This window comes from Staurois parvus, unplaced genomic scaffold (genome assembly GCF_062004578.1).
Source record: "Staurois parvus isolate SC_StPar_1 unplaced genomic scaffold, SC_StPar_1.0 ptg000291l, whole genome shotgun sequence".
NCBI lineage: Eukaryota > Metazoa > Chordata > Amphibia > Anura > Ranidae > Staurois > Staurois parvus.
The window spans coordinates 5,717,260-5,736,835 of record NW_028318087.1 but is presented as its reverse complement, the minus strand read 5'-3'; the positions used below and the strand labels follow the sequence as shown (position 1 = coordinate 5,736,835).

The 19,576-nt window shown below is 42.7% G+C and overlaps 1 protein-coding gene across 7 annotated transcripts in view; it reads right to left on the bottom strand.

Moving 5' to 3' along the window:
* Positions 1-19,576, bottom strand: part of DLG5 (discs large MAGUK scaffold protein 5) — a 237,021-nt gene that overhangs the window by 53,661 nt on the left and 163,784 nt on the right. For 6 of the 7 annotated variants that reach the window (XM_089682542.1, XM_089682544.1, XM_089682546.1 and 3 more), the window contains 2 exons: positions 18,200-18,362; positions 893-1,023 (listed from right to left, as the gene is read on the bottom strand). In XM_089682542.1, the coding sequence (XP_089538668.1) occupies positions 893-1,023; positions 18,200-18,362 (294 nt within the window). The remainder of the gene's footprint in view (positions 1-892; positions 1,024-18,199; positions 18,363-19,576) is intronic. The other variant, XM_089682548.1, reaches the window with a different exon arrangement.

Sequence of the window (19,576 nt, the reverse complement as noted above, 5' to 3'; positions counted from 1 at the left end):
TGCCAAAGGTGCTTCATCAAAGTACTGACCAAAGGGTCTGAATACAGAAGTACGTGATATTTCAGGTTTTTTTTTTTAATAAATTCACAGACATTTCTAAAATTCTGTTTTCACTTTGTCATTTTGTGGTACTGAGTGTAGATTACTGAGAAAAATTAAACTGTAGTTATAGGCTGCAACATAAAATTGAAATGGAATGGTTTCTTGTGATCAAAAAAACACTTGTAAAAACACAGTTGTGCTGTGTTTGTCCAGATAATTGTAAAATTAAAAAAAAAAAAAAAAAAAAGACACAGAGAAAATGCACTCAATGGTTAAAGGTAAGTGGCCATGCCTCCATATGAATGAGTTCACGTTATTCCAGTGAGGAGTAAGGCAAAAGCTGTAGACAAAGTGCGTTCAGTTTCACCCAACAAGTCTATAAAGACATGGTTTGAAGAGTTTGGTGTTAAAGAACTTGAACGACCTGCCGAGTGCCCTGACCTTTACCCTGAAGAATACTTTTAGGACAAATGGGAATGCATATATAGTGAGTCAGGTCTTCTTATCCATCAATAACTGACCTTACAAATCCGCTTTTGGCAGAATAGGAAAACATTCCAAAAGACACACTCAAAATGGCAGAGGCTACTATAGCCACAAATATGTCGGATGGTGGGGGACTCCATATTAAATGAAAAGGTTTTGGAATGGGATGTCCAACAAGCTCATAGCTTTGACTATATAATATAATCATGTAAATACATTCCCAATGAAAGTAATAAAAACTGCATGTAACGGTCTAAGAGGTTTATTAAAAAGACTGCCTATTTCCTGTTCTATAAAATTAAATGACTTAATATTCACAAACAAAAATTTGCAACGCAGAAAGTAACCTCACAAGATACGTCACCTGGATCGCGAGTGGAGGGGTTGGCACATATGAGGATTGTACTGAGCCAAGATGGTGATGGTATCACACTGCTGCCCAATAATCAGTCTTGCTTGCTGCTCAGTTGCATTTCTCAGATTTATCCCATTAAACTGTTGGAACAAAAACAAACGACAGGATCTAAACAAAAATGCTGATATATGTGATTTTTTCAGAAGAACAGTTACTAAACATCCATATTTGATTGATGGGTAGTGTAACAAAAAAAGTATATTATCATTGACAAGCCTCTCTCTGCATGCAGTGTGTCCAAGTTCAGAGCTAGAATACCATCTTACTGATAAGACCAAGATCCAGTTAAAAAAAAAAAAAAATTACTTTGTGTTGATATTACTTAAAAAGATTTAAACTGATGTTTAAAAAAAAAAATCAAAAAAAAATCAAAAGTGATATATATATATATATATATATATATTTCTCCATCTAGATAGTGAAATGGTGTGCGTTTACTTTTTTCATTACAGCTTTCGCCAAAAGTCTGCTACTTCAGTATACCATAGTAACATCAGACAAAAAGATCTAAAGACACCATGCGTAATTACAAGCATTTCATAAGTCTCAAAGGCTTTTACTGACAATTATGTTAGGTTTATGCGAACAGTCAATAGTTGCAGTGTTGACCCTTCTTTTTCCAGACTTCTGCAATTCACCCTGGCATGCTATCAATCAACTTCTGGGCCACATCCTGACTGATGGCAGCTGATTCTTGCATAATCAATGTTTGGAGTCTGTTAGAATGTTTGGGGCTTTTTTTGTTCACTCGCCTCTTGAGGATTGACTACAAGTTCTCAATGGGATTAAGGTCTGGGGAGTTTCATGGCCATGGACCCAAAATTTCAATGTTTTTTTTTCCCCAAGCCACTTCGTTATCACTTTTGCCTTATGGCAAGGTGCTCCATCATGCTGGAAAAGGCATTGTTCGTCACCAAACTGTTCTTGGATGGTTGGGAGAAGTTGCTCTTGGAGGATGTTTTTGTACCAATCTTTATTAATGGCTTTTTTCTTAGGCAAAACTGTGAGTAAGCCCACTCCCTTGGCTGAGAAGCAAGCACACACATGGATGATTTACCATTGGCATGAAAGGGACTTATGGTAGCGCTCATGTTTCTTCTCCGGGCAAGGTTTTTTTCCGGATGCCTCAAAAATTGGAAAGGAGATTCATCAGAGAAAAAGTCTTTACCCCAGTTCTCAGGAGTCCAATCCCTGTACCTTTTGCAGAACATCAGTCTGTCCCTAATGTTTTTCCTGGAAAGAAGTGGCTTTGCTGCCCTTTATGACAACACACCATCCTCCAAAAATCTTCGCCTCACTGTGCGTGCCAATGCACTCACACCTGCCTGCTGCCATTCCTGAGCAAGCTCTGCACTGGTGGTGCCCCAATTCTGCAGCTGAATCAACTTTAGTTCCTGGCACTTGCTGGACTTACTTGGGTGCCCTGAAGCCTTCTTCACAACAATTGAACCTTTCTCCTTGAAATTATTGATGATCTGATAAATGGTTGATTTAGGAGCAATATTAGTAGCAGCAATATCCTTGCCTGAGAATCCCTTTTTGTGCAAAGCAATGCTGACTGCATGTTTCCTTGCAGGTAAATTAATATTTGTGTCATTTTCAAAATTTTGACCAGGGCTGTATATGTGTTACAAGTAAACATTTAATATCTAGCAAAGAATTCCCAGACTACTACTGGTTGTCTAAAAGACACAGCACAGCAGTAGCTGCCTGCCTTGATATCTGTATTGTCTGATTGCAACTTTGAACAAAGCCATCTGATCAGTACCAGATCTGTGCTTACATTTCAGCTTGAGCTATTGATCTTTGTAAACAGGCTTTTACAACAGGTGGTAAGCTAAGGAAAACATGGTCTGCAAGATTTTGTATTTACTGGACAAATTAACATTTTATTTTTTTAGTCGTGGCCATGATAAAGCAAGAAAATATGTCCCTTTAAGGAAACAATAAAATGAAGAGAGGATAGCCATGTCTAGTCTTGCTGTGTGAAAAACATTGCAGGTACATCTGGCTCCTGATCAATTAAGTCGTGGTGGAGCTATGAAAGAAGTTTCCTTAACCTCCCTAGCAGTCTGATGTCAGTATTTCTGTCCTAAAAGCGGTACATTTTTTTCAATGGAAATTTGTTGTTTTTTTATTGTAGGCCTGTAATTCTTAGGACTAACTCCCTGAAATCTGTTTAAACAAGAGTCTAGTAGACATCTTTGGTGCAATAAATTTTAACAAATTAAATCATAAATTATAATATAATAAAAAATAATAATAATAAATGAAATAATGTAATCAAGTCAAACACACGGAACTCTGTCCAAACAATATTATACAGACACTGCATTTTTTTTTTTTTAGAAAACATCACGGGTGTGGTAAATTTTGAAACATGGGACTGCACAAAGTCCAACATCGCAATCAGGACAGTGGAACCTCGTTTCCTTGTGGATTTTTTTTCCACTGTCATCTCTCCGAGAGCAACATACCATGCACATTCTGGTAGGTGCTGCCTTTTTTTTTTTGGGTTGGTAGGATGTGGTCCATAAAATGAAGTCCAGTCAGACGTTCTGGGTTGACAACTTCCACAGCACGTTGTCCGGATCTACCCACAGACACTGATGGCGTTTGGTGTTTCAGGAAGACGGATTCCGCCAATTTCCATATAAAGTCCGCATGAACCACAGGCTTTTCACTGTTTTTGCAGAACAGAACGTATGCATTCCACAAACACTGTTCCAGAAGATGCCGGAAAATCTTTTGATATTTTCTCTGCTGCTTTCTCATCGCAGGATAAAACGTCATAGCTTGGTCAGCTCTGTCGACACCTCCCATGGTTCTGTTGTAGTCAATGACAACCTGCGGCTTCTGGATGTTTTTGCCACCTTTTGTTTGGACCATCACTGTGGAGGCATTGTGAATGGTACTCATGAGGTACACATCCTTCTTGTCCCGCCATCTCAGTGCAATCATTTTGCCTTTCTGCCATGTGACTAATTATCCAGACTTCAGTTTGTTTTTTCCAAACATGGATGGCAGGTTGCGCCGGTTAGCCTGAACGGTTCCGTAGGCATCTGTTCTGTGTTGAAGAAGAACCTCGTAAAGTTCTGGTGAGGTGTAAAAATTGTCCGTCATTATGCAGTAGCCTTGGTTTAGCAGAGGCTCGATTAGTGACAGGACGGAAGATGTTGCCAGTCCGTAGCTGCTGTACTTTGCATCAAATTTTGTTCCTTTGTCGGTGTATATAACTGCGTTCCAGATGTTGCCGGTAGAGGATTCGCACAGCAGATAGGATTTGACGCCAAATCGTGCTCTCTTGGACGCGATGTAATATATCCAGCTGAGCCTTCCTTTGTAGGTCATTAGACTTTCGACTATGCTGATATCTCTCTCTGGCACATAGCTCTGCTGGAAATTTCGTACAATTATTTGGTTCCCAAATTTTTTTTAGCTTGGGAGCCGGATGACTTGTTTCGTCAAAATCCTCATTATTTGCAAAGTGCAAAAATTTCATAATGAGGGAAAAATTGTACCCCGACATGACAGTGCCAAAGAACGGCATGGCGAGCATTTTGTTGGTGGTCCAGTACCACTTCTGCAGCGGTTTCCCCACCACTCCTTGCAGAATAATTAGGCCAAGAAACAGCCAAATGTCCTCTTTTGTGACAGGCTCCCACTTTCTGCCGCGTGAAAACCGGCTCTGTGGAGCACCTAGTTGTTGCTCTGCGTACCTATTTGTCTCCATCACAATAATTTCAATTACCTCATCGGTCAGAAACAATTCCAAGTACGCCAAGGGGTTGTCACCGTCAACGTGTATTTTCATATCAGGTAAGCTGGTAAAGGGAAATCTTGGCAGCGCTGGCGTATCGCAATCAACAGTGCACCACGTGCGCAGATCACTCACGTCAATCTCAGATTCACTTTCGATGTCTGAAGATAAATCGCCACGAGTCGCTATCACTCAATTCAAGTAGCTCCTCACTGTCGCTGTTCGCTAGCTCATCATAAACTGCTTTAGCGCTACTGAGGCGCTTTTTGGAAGCCATGAGGGCAAAACCGTTTTTTAGTCACAAAAACTGAAAAACTGCACTATGGCTATATCTCAGGTGGAGTTACAATGTATGCACAGAGTAACATTTTATTTTGACAGTGAGCTATTTTTATACTTCCCGCCTCCCGCAAGCCCCGCCCCCCGACGGCACGGCAGACTCACACTGATCAGCGTGAGATAGACGGGAACGAGAGGCACAGGGATGCGGGGAAGGAGACTGGGGACAAACGGAGGGGATGGCTGCTGGCACCACAGGAGCAGGGACACAGATCGGCACCAGGTAATAATATTGCGGTCAGCCTGAGTCTGGCTTGGGGTTACCGCTATTGACAGCTGCATTTTACCCCGAGCCAGACTCGGGAATACCGCTACTCATATTGCTTAGTAATTTAGTTTTACATATTATAAATATATATATATATATATATTTTTTTTTTTACATAGTTAGTCTGGCTGAAAAAAGACAAAAGTCCATCCAGTTCAACCATTTAAAAAAAAAAAAAAAAAAAAAAAGTTATCCTATACCCACAGTTGGTCCAAAGGAAGGCAATAAAAAAAAACCCAGCAAAGCATGATTCAATTTGCTCCTGCAGGGAAAAAAAATTCCTTCCTGATCCCCCAAGAGGCAATCAGATATTCCCTGGATCAACGTTACCTATAAATGTTCTTATTCAGTTATATTCTGTGTATCTAAAAAAGAATCCAGACCTTTTTTAAAGCAATCCACTGAGCTGGCCAGAACCAAATAAAATGTTGGGTGTATACATGTGTTATGCTCTAATCCTTTTGGAGTATTTTTACGCTACACAATTACACATGTCACACCGTTTTGGTATTCCTTTTTATCAATGTATTTTGTATGTTTTATTCATATATTGTAATAAAGTTTTCTATGATTTTACTTTTGGTCTTGTGATGTGCCAATAAAGTCCAAAGTTTTGTGGGGATGTTTTCCCACATTTTGTTTTGTTTGTTTATAACTGGATGAGGCATGGTGGAGGTCTTGGTTTTTGATATGAGTCCAATATAGTCCATGCACTACAATGAGCACCGACTGCAGCTGTCCCCAGAGTATGCCAGCACTGTATACAAAGAAATAGAAGAAAAAGAAGGGGGAAGCGCAACTTAAGTGCAGGATTAAAAAGTGATTTATAAGCTAGTGGTCATAAAAAAACTCACAAGATAAAAGATTATACTTGCTCACCATAAACTGCCGCTATATTCCTTGTCCTGCAGGACTCGCCAGTGTCCTCCTCTCACTGTGAGTAGTGTGGAAGCAAGAATGCTGGAGTAGAAACCAGGAATCCTCCAGGGCCAGTGTGGAGCACACTATAAGGAGGATGTGACATTCCCCCTTCTTTTTTAGCTCAGGTAGAAAGAGCTGTAACAGGAAAAAGAGGTTCCTGACCTGGGATGGCATAAGCCTGAATCACAGTCTGATGAATCCACCAGGAAATAGTAGACAAGAAGGCCATTAGCTCTTTTCTAGGACTGACAATGAAAAGGGAATTCATCTTCCAAATAGAGGCTGTAGAATTTATGTAAATAATGAAGAGCAATTTCCTTTGGATGAGAGCTATTTGGACATAGAGAAAGTAGGACAACGTCCTCATTCAAATGAAATGTCAGCGCAACCTTTGGCAGGAAAGACTACCTAGGATGAAGTACCACCTCATCCCTAAAGTACCAAAATCGGTTGCTTACAGGAAGGAGCCGCTAGTTCAGACATCCTGTGAGCTGAAATGATAGCTACCACAAAGGCCACTTTTTATGAAAGTGTAAGTAAAGGAATTTCCCAAATGTTCTCATAGGGAGGCTTTTGTAGGGTTGACAGAACCAAATTCAGATTCCACAGCGTCAATGTAGGTCTGGTAGGTGGGAAGACCCATGTAACCCTCCAGAATGAAGGTACAAACCAGAGAAGCCAAAGGGCATTGGAGGAGCACAGTCAGAGCGGATATCTGACCCTTCACAATACTTAGGGCTATCCATTAGTCCACACTCCGCTGAAGGAAGGTCAAAATAAAAAAAACAGAAAACAGTGATTTGCACCAGATGAAATAGACCTTTCAGGTACAATAATAAATGAACCTGTGAGGTGTACTTCCAAACTCGAAGCATGGTAGAAATGACAGCTGAAGAAAGGCCCCTATCCTTGAGCATCCTTTCAACAGCCTTGCTGTTAAAGCCAGTGACTGTAAAGCAGAGTGGTAGATCAGACCTTGAAATAGAAGGTCTGGGCATAGCGGAAGATGTCATGGCATGCCAGAGACCAGCCAAAACAAGGTCAATGAATCAAGCCCAGTATGGCTAATCCAAGGCCACCAGAGTTACAGGAATGCCCTCCTGTGCTATCCTCTGACTTTCTCACACTCTCTACTGAAGTTGGCTTGTTGCAGAGGGAGAAAGAGAAAGAGCAAAAAAAATAGAAAATAAATTGGAATGCGCTTGGAGAAATATCAGAGTGGTGCAGGCAGTGGGGAAAGGGGGTGACTGGACCAATATTTACACTGAAAAAAATAAAAGTTAAAGTCCATATATTAGAATTAAAGTTGATATATTAAAAAGTCCATAGAATGCAGGGGGAATCCTGGTACAATATAATCCTAGGGACACTCTTGGTATAAAGAGAACCAGCTATCAGGGCAAGAAGCAACACTATGAGCAGACATAAGAAAGAAACCGCAATGCCAATCTAAGTGCATCATTACCAACATAGAGCACTTTAGTGATAGGTAAACAATTCACAAGAAAAAAAAGAAGTGATTAAGCGTATGCGAAGCAGAAAATGTATATGACACATCACTAGATGGAGAAGCAGGATGTATGGTGGCGTGCATTCGGAGCATATGTGCTCCTTCATCAGAGAGACTAATCTCCCTAAGACTACAGCAAGGGAGAAACAGCCCGAGTGAACTTAAGAATCAAAACTGCTTCAGCATGGCTCTTCCCAGGCAATGCTCCCCAACAAGTTTTTCCACACCCACAGGACATTTTGTCAAACTCTGCAGAGTTTTGGTGTGATGTTGTACATAAAACTACTGTTTCGAAGGAAGAGACCATGAGGCCTAGAACGCTCATGCAACAACTAACAAATACAAACACAGAAAAGTTTTGAAGCTTCTTCAGTGCATGGAACACCCAGGTACGCCAACCGAAGGGAGGGAGGCAAGCAGACTTGCATAGATTCAGGATCCATCTGAAGTCCTCCAATGATGTAATTGTGAATGAAACATCACATTCTAGGTCTGATGCAGATGCCGCTCAGAGAAGTAAGTTGTCCAAATATCCCGTAATCAAGATCCTGCAGAGTCACAGTAGATGCAGCACTGGCGCAAGTACCTTGGTGAACATTAGACTGATGCTGCAGCCACATAGGCGAGTACAGAGGTTTGTTTTTTTTATATTCCAAATTTCTCCTTTAAAGAATATATAAACCCAACATTTCACATTCCTGATAAGTGCCTGCTGTGCCAAGAATTTCCTATTAAAAACTGACCACACTAGGCATGAGTGCACAGCTTTGTCATTTTTCTGACTGTGCTGGGAGCTAAGCCAATGATCAGTCTTTTTTTTTTTTGCTCAAATCCACCCATCCACCCACCCGCAGGCCAGCCAATTACTAGGAGGATCAATGTGCTGCTGTTTCTCCTCCCCTAGCACGTATAGAGCTGAGAACAGACGGTATGTGGTGAAAAATGTATATATACATTTTATTTCATCTATACATAAATGTTTTGCCTTTGTCATTTCTATTTTAAACTGAATGGGTTGTTTTACAAGGTGAGGGATTACATATAGGTTAATGCATTCCTTGCATTAAGGTAAAAAATGCCCTACTAATTGAAACTCGCACCTCACACCTCCCTTTATGCTTACCCGAGTCCCAGCTCGAACCAGAGCTGTGCCTGTCTGCAGCAGTGCTGCTTTTCTCTCTCTCTCTCCAAATACTGTGAGTAAAGAATAGGGGGCGGGTTGGAGCTGCACTGTATGTCAATGGAAGCACACAGCCTGGCTTGGAAGTGAACCCACAAGTGTGCCACTATAGGAAGCAGCATCCTTTCATGGCACACAGAGAAAAAGCCAACAGCACTGGTGACGGACCCCAGAAGAGGAGGTTCGGGGCTGCTCTGTGCAATACTACTGCAAAAAGTAGATAAGTATACCATGTGTATTAGAAAATGAGCTTTTGTGAAATCTCCATTAACCACTGTAAATAATATTGTAATTATGAATATATTTCAGTTAGAGCTCCATCAGTGCGGGTGTGTAATATGTCTTCTAATAAATCTCTGTTCTACAGATAATTGGGGATGGTTTAAGTTGCCAGAGGGAATATTCTATTAATTGTAATTTATTTACTGTGTAACAGAAGTCTTGACACTCATCTGCTGAGAATCCTCTTTCACACGGTTCGGTGCCAGAGTTAGTTTAACAATGGGGCCCAAACCTGTTGGCTTCCCAAGATTTGCCATAAAGGGGGTTGGGGTATACTAAATACAGGAGATTTGAAGTTAACCAATTATGAAAGGGAATAGATTTGCCAATTAATCAGAGCTACACCATGAAAACGAATGGAGAAGACGCTTATAACAATAGACACTAGATGGAGAGAGAGGTTCTTTTTGTAATATCAGTTAGGAGACTGGAGCCCTTCGTACAGTTCCATGGTAATTATGGGATAGATCACTTGCACTTACATCTAAATGTTTGTCTTACAAACGACTTAAAAATGATTTACTAGGCTGGCAGGATCTTTCACTTTCCTGGTTTGGTAGAATTAATTCTATTAAAATGACCTTCCTACCAAGATTATTGTACTATTTCAGGACGTTACCAATTATGATCCCCAAACGCAAACTGGTCTTACTACAGGCAGCAGTCTCCAGATTTGTGTGGAGGGGAAAGCGCCCTAGGCTGAACAAATCTACCTTATTTTCTTTGAAGAGGCATGGTGGTTTGGGACTCCCTAATCTTTTTGCATACTTTCAGGCGGCCCAAATAGCACAGTTATCTTGTACTACGGCCAGGGGATATGTTCCCCAATGGGTTGGGATTGAGGCTCTTTCGTGCCGTCCATATGCTGTTGGTACTCTCATGTGGCTTCCCAGCAGATTGCGCCCTCCTATTTTGTGCCCTACTATATCCTATTCTTTGTCAGTGTGGGATAGATGGCGAGCTCGTAAACCTTTCTTCTCTCCGCATACCCCGTTGGCCCCAGTGTTTGGCAATCCTGAGTTTGCCCGGGTCTCTCTTTCGCGAGGTTCCAATGGTGGATTAATAAGGGGTTGTTACGTATTGGGGATTATTTGGATGGGGTTCACCCTCGGTCTCCTCAGTATTTTGTGACTTCTTAGAAGATGCCTCGCGGGGAAATATTCCGTTATAATCAACTTTGCTCTTTTATTGATAGCAAGCTTCGACTACTCACAGAACCTTGTGCGCTTAATCCTCTTGAGGTCTCCTGAGGGGCAAGTGGGATGATGCGAGGTCGCTTGTCCATTGTTTATGCTTTGTTGGTTGATCCCCTCACTAAATTATCTTACATGACTCTCTGGGAACGGGATCTAAATAGCTCATTAGATTTAGATACCTGGCGGGCTGCGGCCCATGCCCTGTCGAAGATTTCGATTAACACTGATCTTGTTGAATCCAACTACAAAACACTACTTCGCTGGTATTTGGTTCCTGCTTGCCTAGCCATAATGTATCCTTCCGTTTCATCTGGCTGTTTCCGACGCTGTGGTCAAGAGGGTACCATGTTCCACATCTGGTGGAAATGTCCAGTTGTACGTAGATTCTGGATTCGCATGTTTAATTTTCTTTTCTCAGTGACGGGAATTAATATCCGTAGATCGCCGGAAGTGGCCTTGTTCAATATACTACCCTCTGATATTCCCAAAAAATCGATTAAATTAATTTTATATATAATACTGGCGGCTCGCATCACCATAGCTAGAAGTTGGAAACAATCCTTGATCCCGCTGGAAAGAGTGAAACAAAAATTAAACTGGATAATGGTTAATGATAAACTGACAAGTATTGTCACTGACGATGTGTCCAGATTTGAGAGGACTTGGGAGCCTTGGATTGATTATATCACTGTATCGTGAGTGTCTGGCAGCTGACCCCCCCCCCCCCTTCTTTTTTTTTTTTTCCTTTCTCTCACTTTTCGTTTCTCTCTCTTTTTTTTCCTACTCTATTTGTTGAAAAAATTTTTGTTTCTTTTTCTCTCTGTCACTTCTGGTTCATTTTGGTTTAATTATTGTTTATTGATTTATGAAACTAGTATGTCCTGATGGCTATGACACTTTTTGGGCGAATTGTAATGCTATTGTCTGATAATTTCTTTTTTTTTTTTATATACCGATAAGTGTTATGATTCTACATCTTGTCCCACCATGCGGGTGGACCCCCCTCTTTTTCTTTGTGTTTGCCATCTTGTTCTTTGTTATAATATGCTGGTTTCTCAATAAAAATATTGAAATATAAATGTTTGTCTTATGTCTTTTCTGTCTCATGGTTTGTATTTTGTAATATGTTAGAGCTTTCATAATGATGTTCTTTTATGTAACTATAGATTGTTAGTTTAGAACTCCATACAATGCACCAATAAATTTTGGTTGTTGTGTTAAACCTTTCACGTCAGGGTAAGAACTCTTAAATTTACCAAATCATATCAGAGAAATATTATATTTCATAATCTATAGATTTGGTCAACGTGTATTATTTAAAGAAGATATACCCATTACAACCGCTAGAAAAGGTTTAGTAGCAAGGCTCCTCCATTGTATGGTAAGGAGAACTGGACTCCAGCCAGTCCCCAGCTTAGCTATTAGGAAAGACCATGTTGTGCTAGATGAGATATGTTTGCAGTCAGCCATGACATCTCTTCTTGGAAAAAATATAAAAAGAAAAGTAGAAAATCTAAAAGAGAAAGAAAACACTCTCAAAAAATTTTTTTTCGAAGGTATGCTCTATGAATAGGAACACAAACATATGGTGGGGCTTTCTCAAATTTGGCTACATATGTGGAAATACATTTCAACCCTTTTACTGCCACCGATTCACACAGTATGTCAAGGGCAGTGGGGGGTTTCACTTAAGTTGATCCTGCCAAAGAAAAGAAAGCTTTAAAGAGGTCCTCTAACCTCTTATCTACCAGATTCTGTAACACAGGATTACCTCTCAACAGGGCTTGTGAGAGTCTTCACACATGAAATGGCAGGATTTACTACAGAAATCGCCCACTTATGAAGGAGAATTTCCTGAACAGGATATTGCTGAACAAATCATTTTGGAGAAGTGAAAATCCACAGGTGAGGTCAATCCTCATACAGGAAAGTGGCATGGGAAAGTCTCAGCTGGTTTAAGCAAAACCATACTGGATACACCTTGGGGTGAGCAGACTTAGGCTGCTCCAACAATAAGCAGATGCTTAGAGCATCACTAAGGGTAGCTATGGTACCCTTAAACCTGAATGAAATCTCCAATACAGTATGTCATCCTAATCAGATTAGGAAAAGGATCATCCTCAACTACCATAACCTCCTCAAGGGTGAGATCAAAGATTGATTCAGGAGGGGAGGTCAAAAAGGGACATATCTGTGACCCCTGCTATGATGAAATAAGGCCAAAAGTTCTGACCATGAAATCTGAGATTGTGGCTGAAAATTCCCTTCTGGATAGGAAGATGGACAATCAGAATGGCCAAAGGAAGGCAGGGAATCATATGGGCAAAACCCTCAGAGTAACGTGTACTACGGCTCTGATTGGCTAATCTACTACCCCCATTAAGAGTCAAGAGCTGAGTCTGAGCTAGCAAGTCTAGCTGACCCTTTTCCCTTGTGCTTGAGATCTGCCATACTTGTGACTGTGAGGGGTACTCAAAACTTCTACAGCAGAAGAGAGGGTGGTATGTCTTGATGCGAAGCACTTGTAGGTCGCTGTAAAACCCAGGTAGTGTGGTAATTTTTCCACCAGGAGAGAGTAAGGAGAGGTTACAGGTCTAAAGTTGCTCTCTGATAGAGGAAGAGGCAGGGCTAGCAGTCACAGTAACTCTATAGAAAGTGAGGTGGCACAATAAGCACAACAAGGGGAGGCACCACGTGCAATTAAGCTGGCAAAGATGCACATTTCCAGGAAAAAAATAGCTCCAAATTTAACCACTTCCCGTCCGGCCGCTGTTTATAAACGGCAGGACGGGACACCTACAGGAGCGGGTTGCCGTCTCTAAACGGCACCTTGTATCTGAGGCTCGTGCGCGGCTCCTAGAGCGCGCACCCGCGAGCCCGATGATCGCCGAGTCCGACGGACACGGTGGATTACGTGACATGGTATGGGACCAATGAAATCGGTCCCATACCATGTGATCAGCTGTGTCCAATAAGGACACAGCTTAAGTGTAAACAAAAGCCGCATGGTGCGGCTTCCGCCTCCTTCTCCTCTCACGGAGTTGTCTGTGAGAGGAGAAACAGCAAAGAAAAGGGTTGTTGCTAACTGCCCTCCACCTCAGTGACACCTGATCGCCCCTAAAGTGGCCCTGATCGCCCCTAAAGTGGCCCCGATTGCCCCACGTGTCCCTGATCACGCCAATAAGTGGCCCTGATCGCCCCCACAAGTGGCCCTGATCGCCCCCACAAGTGGCCCTGATCGCCCCCACAAGTGGCCCTGATCGCCCCCACAAGTGGCCCTGATCGCCCCCACAAGTGGCCCTGATCGCCCCCACAAGTGGCCCTGATCGCCCCCACAAGTGTCCCTGATCGCCCCCACAAGTGGCCCTGATCGCCCCCACAAGTGGCCCTGATCGCCCCCACAAGTGGCCCTGATCGCCCCCACAAGTGGCCCTGATCGCCCCAAGTGGCCCTGATCGCCCCAAGTGGTCCTGATCGCCCCAAGTGGTCCTGATCGCCCACAAGTGGCCCTGATCGCCCAACAAGTGGCCCAGCAGTGTCACTGATTGTCAGTGTCCCTGATCACCACATAGTGGCCCAGCAGTGTTCCTGATCGCCACAGTGTCCCTGATCGTCACAGTGTTCCTGATCGCTGCAGTGGCCAAGCAGTGTCCCTGATCGTCACACAAGTGGCCCAGCAGTATCGCCGCAGTGGCCAAGCAGTGTCCCTGATCACCGCAGTGTCCCTGATTGCTGCACAAGTGGTCCAGCAGTGTCCCTGATCGCCGCAGTGGCCCAGCAGTGTCCCTGATCACCGCAGTGTCCCCGATTGCCGCACAAGTGGTCCAGCAGTGTTCCTGATCGCCACAGTGTCCCTGATTGCCGCACAAGTGGTCCAGCAGTGTCCCTGATTGCCGCAGTGTCCCCGATTGCCGCAGTGGCCCAGCAGTGTCCCTGATCGCCACACAAGTGGCCCAGCAGTGTCCCTGATCGCCGCACAAGTAACCCAGCATTGTCCCCGATTGCCGCACAAGTGGTCCAGCAGTGTCCCTGATCACCGCAGTGTCCCTGATTGCCGCACAAGTGGTCCAGCTGTGTCCCTGATTGCCGCAGTGGCCCTGATTGCCGCAGTGGCCCAGCAGTGTCCCTGACCACCACACAAGTGGCCCAGCAGTGTCCCTGATCACCGCATTGGCCCAGCAGTGTTCCTGATCACCACACAAGTGGCCCAGCAGTGTCCCTGATCACCGCATTGGCCCAGCAGTGTTCCTGATCACCACACAAGTGGCCCAGCAGTGTCCCTGATCCCCACATTGGCCCAGCAGTGTTCCTGATCACCACACAAGTGGCCCAGCAGTGTCCCTGATCGCCGGATAAGTGGTCCAGCAGTGCCCCTGATCACCGAAGTGTCCCTGATCACCGCAGTAGTCCAGCAGTGTTTCTGATTGCCACACAAGTGGCCCAGCAGTGTCCTGATCATCGCAGTGGCCCAGCAGTGTCCCTGATTGCCGCAGAAGTGGTCCAGCAGTGTCCCTGATCGCCGCAGTGTCCCTGATCACCGCAGTGTCCCCGATTGCTGCACAAGTGGTCCAGCAGTGTCCCTGATCACCGCAGTGTCCCTGATTGCCGCAGTGGCCCAGATCACCACACAAGTGGCCCAGCAGTGTCCCTGATCACCACACAAGTGGCCAGCAGTGTCCCTGATCGCTGGACAAGTGGTCCAGCAGTGTCCCTGATCACCGCAGTTGCCCAGCAGTGTTTCTGATCGCCACACAAGTGGCCCAGCAGTGTCCTGATCATCGCAGTGGCCCAGCAGTGTCCATGGTCGCCGCACAAGTGGTCCAGCAGTGTCCCTGATCGCCACAGTGTCCCTGATTGCCACAGTGTCCCTGATCGCCACACAAGTGGCCCAGCAGTGTCCCTGATCACCGCAGTGGCCCAGCAGTGTCCCTGATCACCGCAGTGGCCCAGCAGTGTCCCTGATCACCATACAGTGGCCCAGCAGTGTCCCTGATCACCTTACAGTGTGCCTGTTCATAAAGTGTCCCTGATCTCTGCCACACCAGTGGATCCTGTTCACTGCCATAGTCTGTGAGGAGAGAGATCCAGTACAGCTAACTGTGAGTAATTTTCAGCCTTTGCACAGAGTTTACACACACTCACAAAACATTGCCAGCCACCTCACTGTATCTCTGATTTTTGCCCAACAGTGACTAGTGTGAACCAACTGCAGCCAGATATCTGTCCCTCACTGCAACACCATCCTGATCACTGCCATACCAGTGGGTCCTGATCAGTGTCAAAAATATGGCCATCATATACAAGCGAGGAGGCATTTCAAATTCTGAGTATGACAGATGAGAGTTATGGAGAACTTAAAACATACCTTGGGGTGTTTGCTTTCCAAAATGGGGTATTTTTATGGATAATTCCATTGTCCTGATGCTCCAGGACCTCCAAAACAGCAATAGGTAGTTAAGAAATTAGATGTGCGATCTTTGCCCTTAGAACGCTAACAGGTGCTTATTGGATGTGGAACCCCTCTATGTGGCCAGACTGTGAAAAAGTCTCACACATTTGGTATCACCATATTCAGGAAGAGTTAGAGAATGTGTTTTGGGGTGTAATTTTAAGTATGCCTATGCAGTGTATTAGAAATATCTCATAGATTGACAACTTTGTGTAGAAAAAAATACATTTTCATTTTCTTTTCGCATTTTCCAAAAACTTGTGGCAAAAAATGAAGTCTTCAGAAGACTCTGCATGCCTCTTAAAACATACCTTGGGGTGTTTGCTTTCCAAAATGAGGTCATTTTGTGGATAATTCCATTGCCCTGATGCTCCAGGACCTCCAAAACGGCAATAGGTAGTCAAGAAATTAGATGTGTAATTTTTGCCCTTAGAACGCTAACAGGTGTTTATTGGATGTGGAACCCCTCTATGTGGCCAGACTGTGAAAAAGTCTCACACATTTGGTATCACCATATTCAGCAGGAGTTAAAGAATGCGTTTTGAGGTATCATTTTAAGTATGCCTATGCTGTGTAATAGAAATATCTCATAGATTGACAACTTTGTGTAAAAAAAAAATACATTTTCATTTTCTTTTCACATTTTCCAAAAACATGTGGCAAAAAATGAAGTCTTCAGAGGACTCCCCATGCCTCTTAAAACATACCTTGAGGTGTTTTCTTTCGAAAATGGGGTCATTTTGTGGGTAATTCAATTGTCCTGGTGCTCCAGGACCTCCAAAACTGTGATAGACAGTCAAGAAATTAGATGTGTAATTTTTGCCCCTAGAACGCCTAAGGGTGCTTATTGGATGTGGGGCCCTTCTATGTGGTTAGGCTGTGAAAAAGTTTTACACATGTGGTATCGCCATACTCAGGATGAATAGCAGAATGTGTTTTGGGGTGTAATTGCAAGTATGCCTATGCCGTGTGAGAGAAAGAACTTGTTAAATGACAACTTTGTGGGAAAAAAAAAATAAATTTTTTTACTTTCATCATTTCCTTAAAAAATTGGCAAAAAATGACAACTTCAAAAAACTCCCCATGCCTCTCATTAAATACCTCAGACTGTCTACTTTCCAAAAAGGGGTCGTTTGGGGGGTATTTGTACTGTCCTGGCATTTTAGGGCCCCAAGAAATTATATAGGTAGTCCGTGCATCAGGATTGATACATTTTCAAATATATATACCGTGGTCTGTGGACTCTATAACTTTCACAAAGACTAAATAATACACACTGATTTGGGTTATGTCTACCAACAAAATTTAGCACAATGGATTTTGGCCTAAATTTATGAAGAAAGTATATTTATTTGCAAAATTTAGTATCAAATACTAAGAAAAACATGTTTTTTTTCAAAATTTTCAGTCTTTTTTCATTTTTCTAGCAAAAAATAAAAACCCCAGTGATGATTAAATACCACCAAATTAAAGCTCTATTTGTTTGAAAAAAAAGATAATAATTTCATTTAGATACAGTGTTGTATGCCTGAGTAATTGTCATTCACAATGTGAGAGCGCCGAAAGCTGAAAATTGGCCTGGACAGGAATGGGGTAAAAGTGTCCGGACAGGAAGTGGTTAAAGAGACCTCTGTATTACCAGCATTCAGCCATGAGTACTGGAAGGTATCAGAAGAACAAAAAGGAGACTCTGGATAAAAATGTTTAACAGGCTTCTGCTCTGTACACACCATTGAACTACTGCAGGATGCAGCGCATGTCATCAACATTACAGGCTGGCCCACTTTTTCCATCTGTTGGGGTCCAGATCTGGTCCCCTAAGGCACTGCCAAGGAGTCAACTGATCTGGAAGCTGCAGTGGTTGTGGTACAGCAGGAATCTTGATAGATGCATTAGCATAGTGGAAGATCATAGAGAGAGGAGGTCCCTCACCTAGTAAAAAATGATGCTAACTGGGAGTGGTTGTATAGGAGGATGTCCCTGCAGCCTTCTTTTTTTTTTGCTGGTGTCCAATACGTGAAGGTAACTGCGTATAACCCAGTCATAATGACTAAAGAGCCTGGATCCTGTACTGTAAAGCTATGAAACAATCACTACTCCCTACTGTCGAAACTGTCAGCAGTGGGCAGTGATCAGCTAATATCTATGGATATTCTTCAGATCATGGTAAAATTCAAGATTAAGTTTATAAAGTGTAATATAGAATGCTGTATTTTTTAGGACCCTTCATGATGCTAATGAAACTGAACTGAAGATTGAGTAAGCAGAGCATTACAGTTTGCTTTACAAAAGAAGCACAGGATCTCCCAAACTGCTACATTTTCATCAATTGGCATTGGAGAAAACCTTACCTCCAACAACTGGTCCCCATACTCCAACCCAGCTTGCTGTGCAATGCTTCCTGCCATCACCTTTGATACAAATATTCCCCCACTCTCTCCTCCTCCAATAGAAATTCCCAAGGGCTCAGCACCTTTCTGTACTCGGACATGTCGAGGCTCATCCACTAGTGGCCTGAAAAAGGAAACAGAGCTCAATGTACCATTTAAAACATAAAATAATTATTACTTTTACTAAAATGTTTCCGAATACCAAAACCACACACTCTTCAATTACCCTCTACATAAACAAGTGCAGCATCATGCTTTACTAAAATCATAGTTTCGTTAACAAAATACACAACACATAGAACTAAAGCAACAAGGATAAGATTAAGGTGGTTTAGCTCACAAAAACAAAGAAGGTAAAGCTAGAAATACCCACATTATACTAAAAACAAGATCTCATGATCTGTATGTCCACCATATGTCAATACATCATCTTTTTCAATCAGTGTTTTCAGAGACATTGCTAAGGTGCTCCTAGACCATAAGGGAGAAAAAAAACCCAAAAACAGTGCTGCCATATTAACACATTGTCAGCAGAGCAGGATTAGAAACTGTCTTTATCCACTCCATTAGTGCCCCTAATAACTAACTATAGGTGCTTAGAGGAGAATAACCATCAACCAAGCTGATAATTATAACACAGCTAATCTTCATACATGTCTGGCCTGTATCAGAATTTAATACAAACTATGGTGGGAGCATCAGAAACACTTAGTCAGTTGAGCTGTGCAGCATACAGTGGAAGCCACGCAGAATATTTAGACCTTATTCATCAAATAAAGATGCAAAATTCATCATCTGTCGTCACAGTTTTGCAGTTCCCTTAACCCTTCCATTCAGGGTTGAAAGCCAAAGAAGGATGGTGTTCAAGCTGATCTGTAAATCAAAACATGAGTCTTGATTGACTAAGTTGGTCTTTGCTATACATGTCCATAGCTTTCACCCAATTAATGTTTTCCAAAAGCTTATGCTACCTAGTGGCTATGAAGTATGTTAGACAAATCTCTACAAGATAGCTTGTAACTAGATGGCCCCTTGCAATTAATGTCCAAAAAAAGTGTTAAAAAACACCAGACTGTAATGACAAAAAAAGCTCAATAATGGGTAAAGATTGAAAGTAGGTCTTACATAGCTACATAGTCTGGCTGAAAAAAGAAAAAAATCCATCCAGTTCAACCATTAAAAAAAACAAAAAAAACCCCACAGTTGATCCAGAGGAAGGCAAAAAAAACCCCCACAGTTGATCCAGAGGAAGGCAAAAAAAACCCCAGCAAAAGCATGATCCACTTTGCTTCTGCAGGGAAAAAAATTCATTCCTGATACCCTGAGAGGCAATCTGAT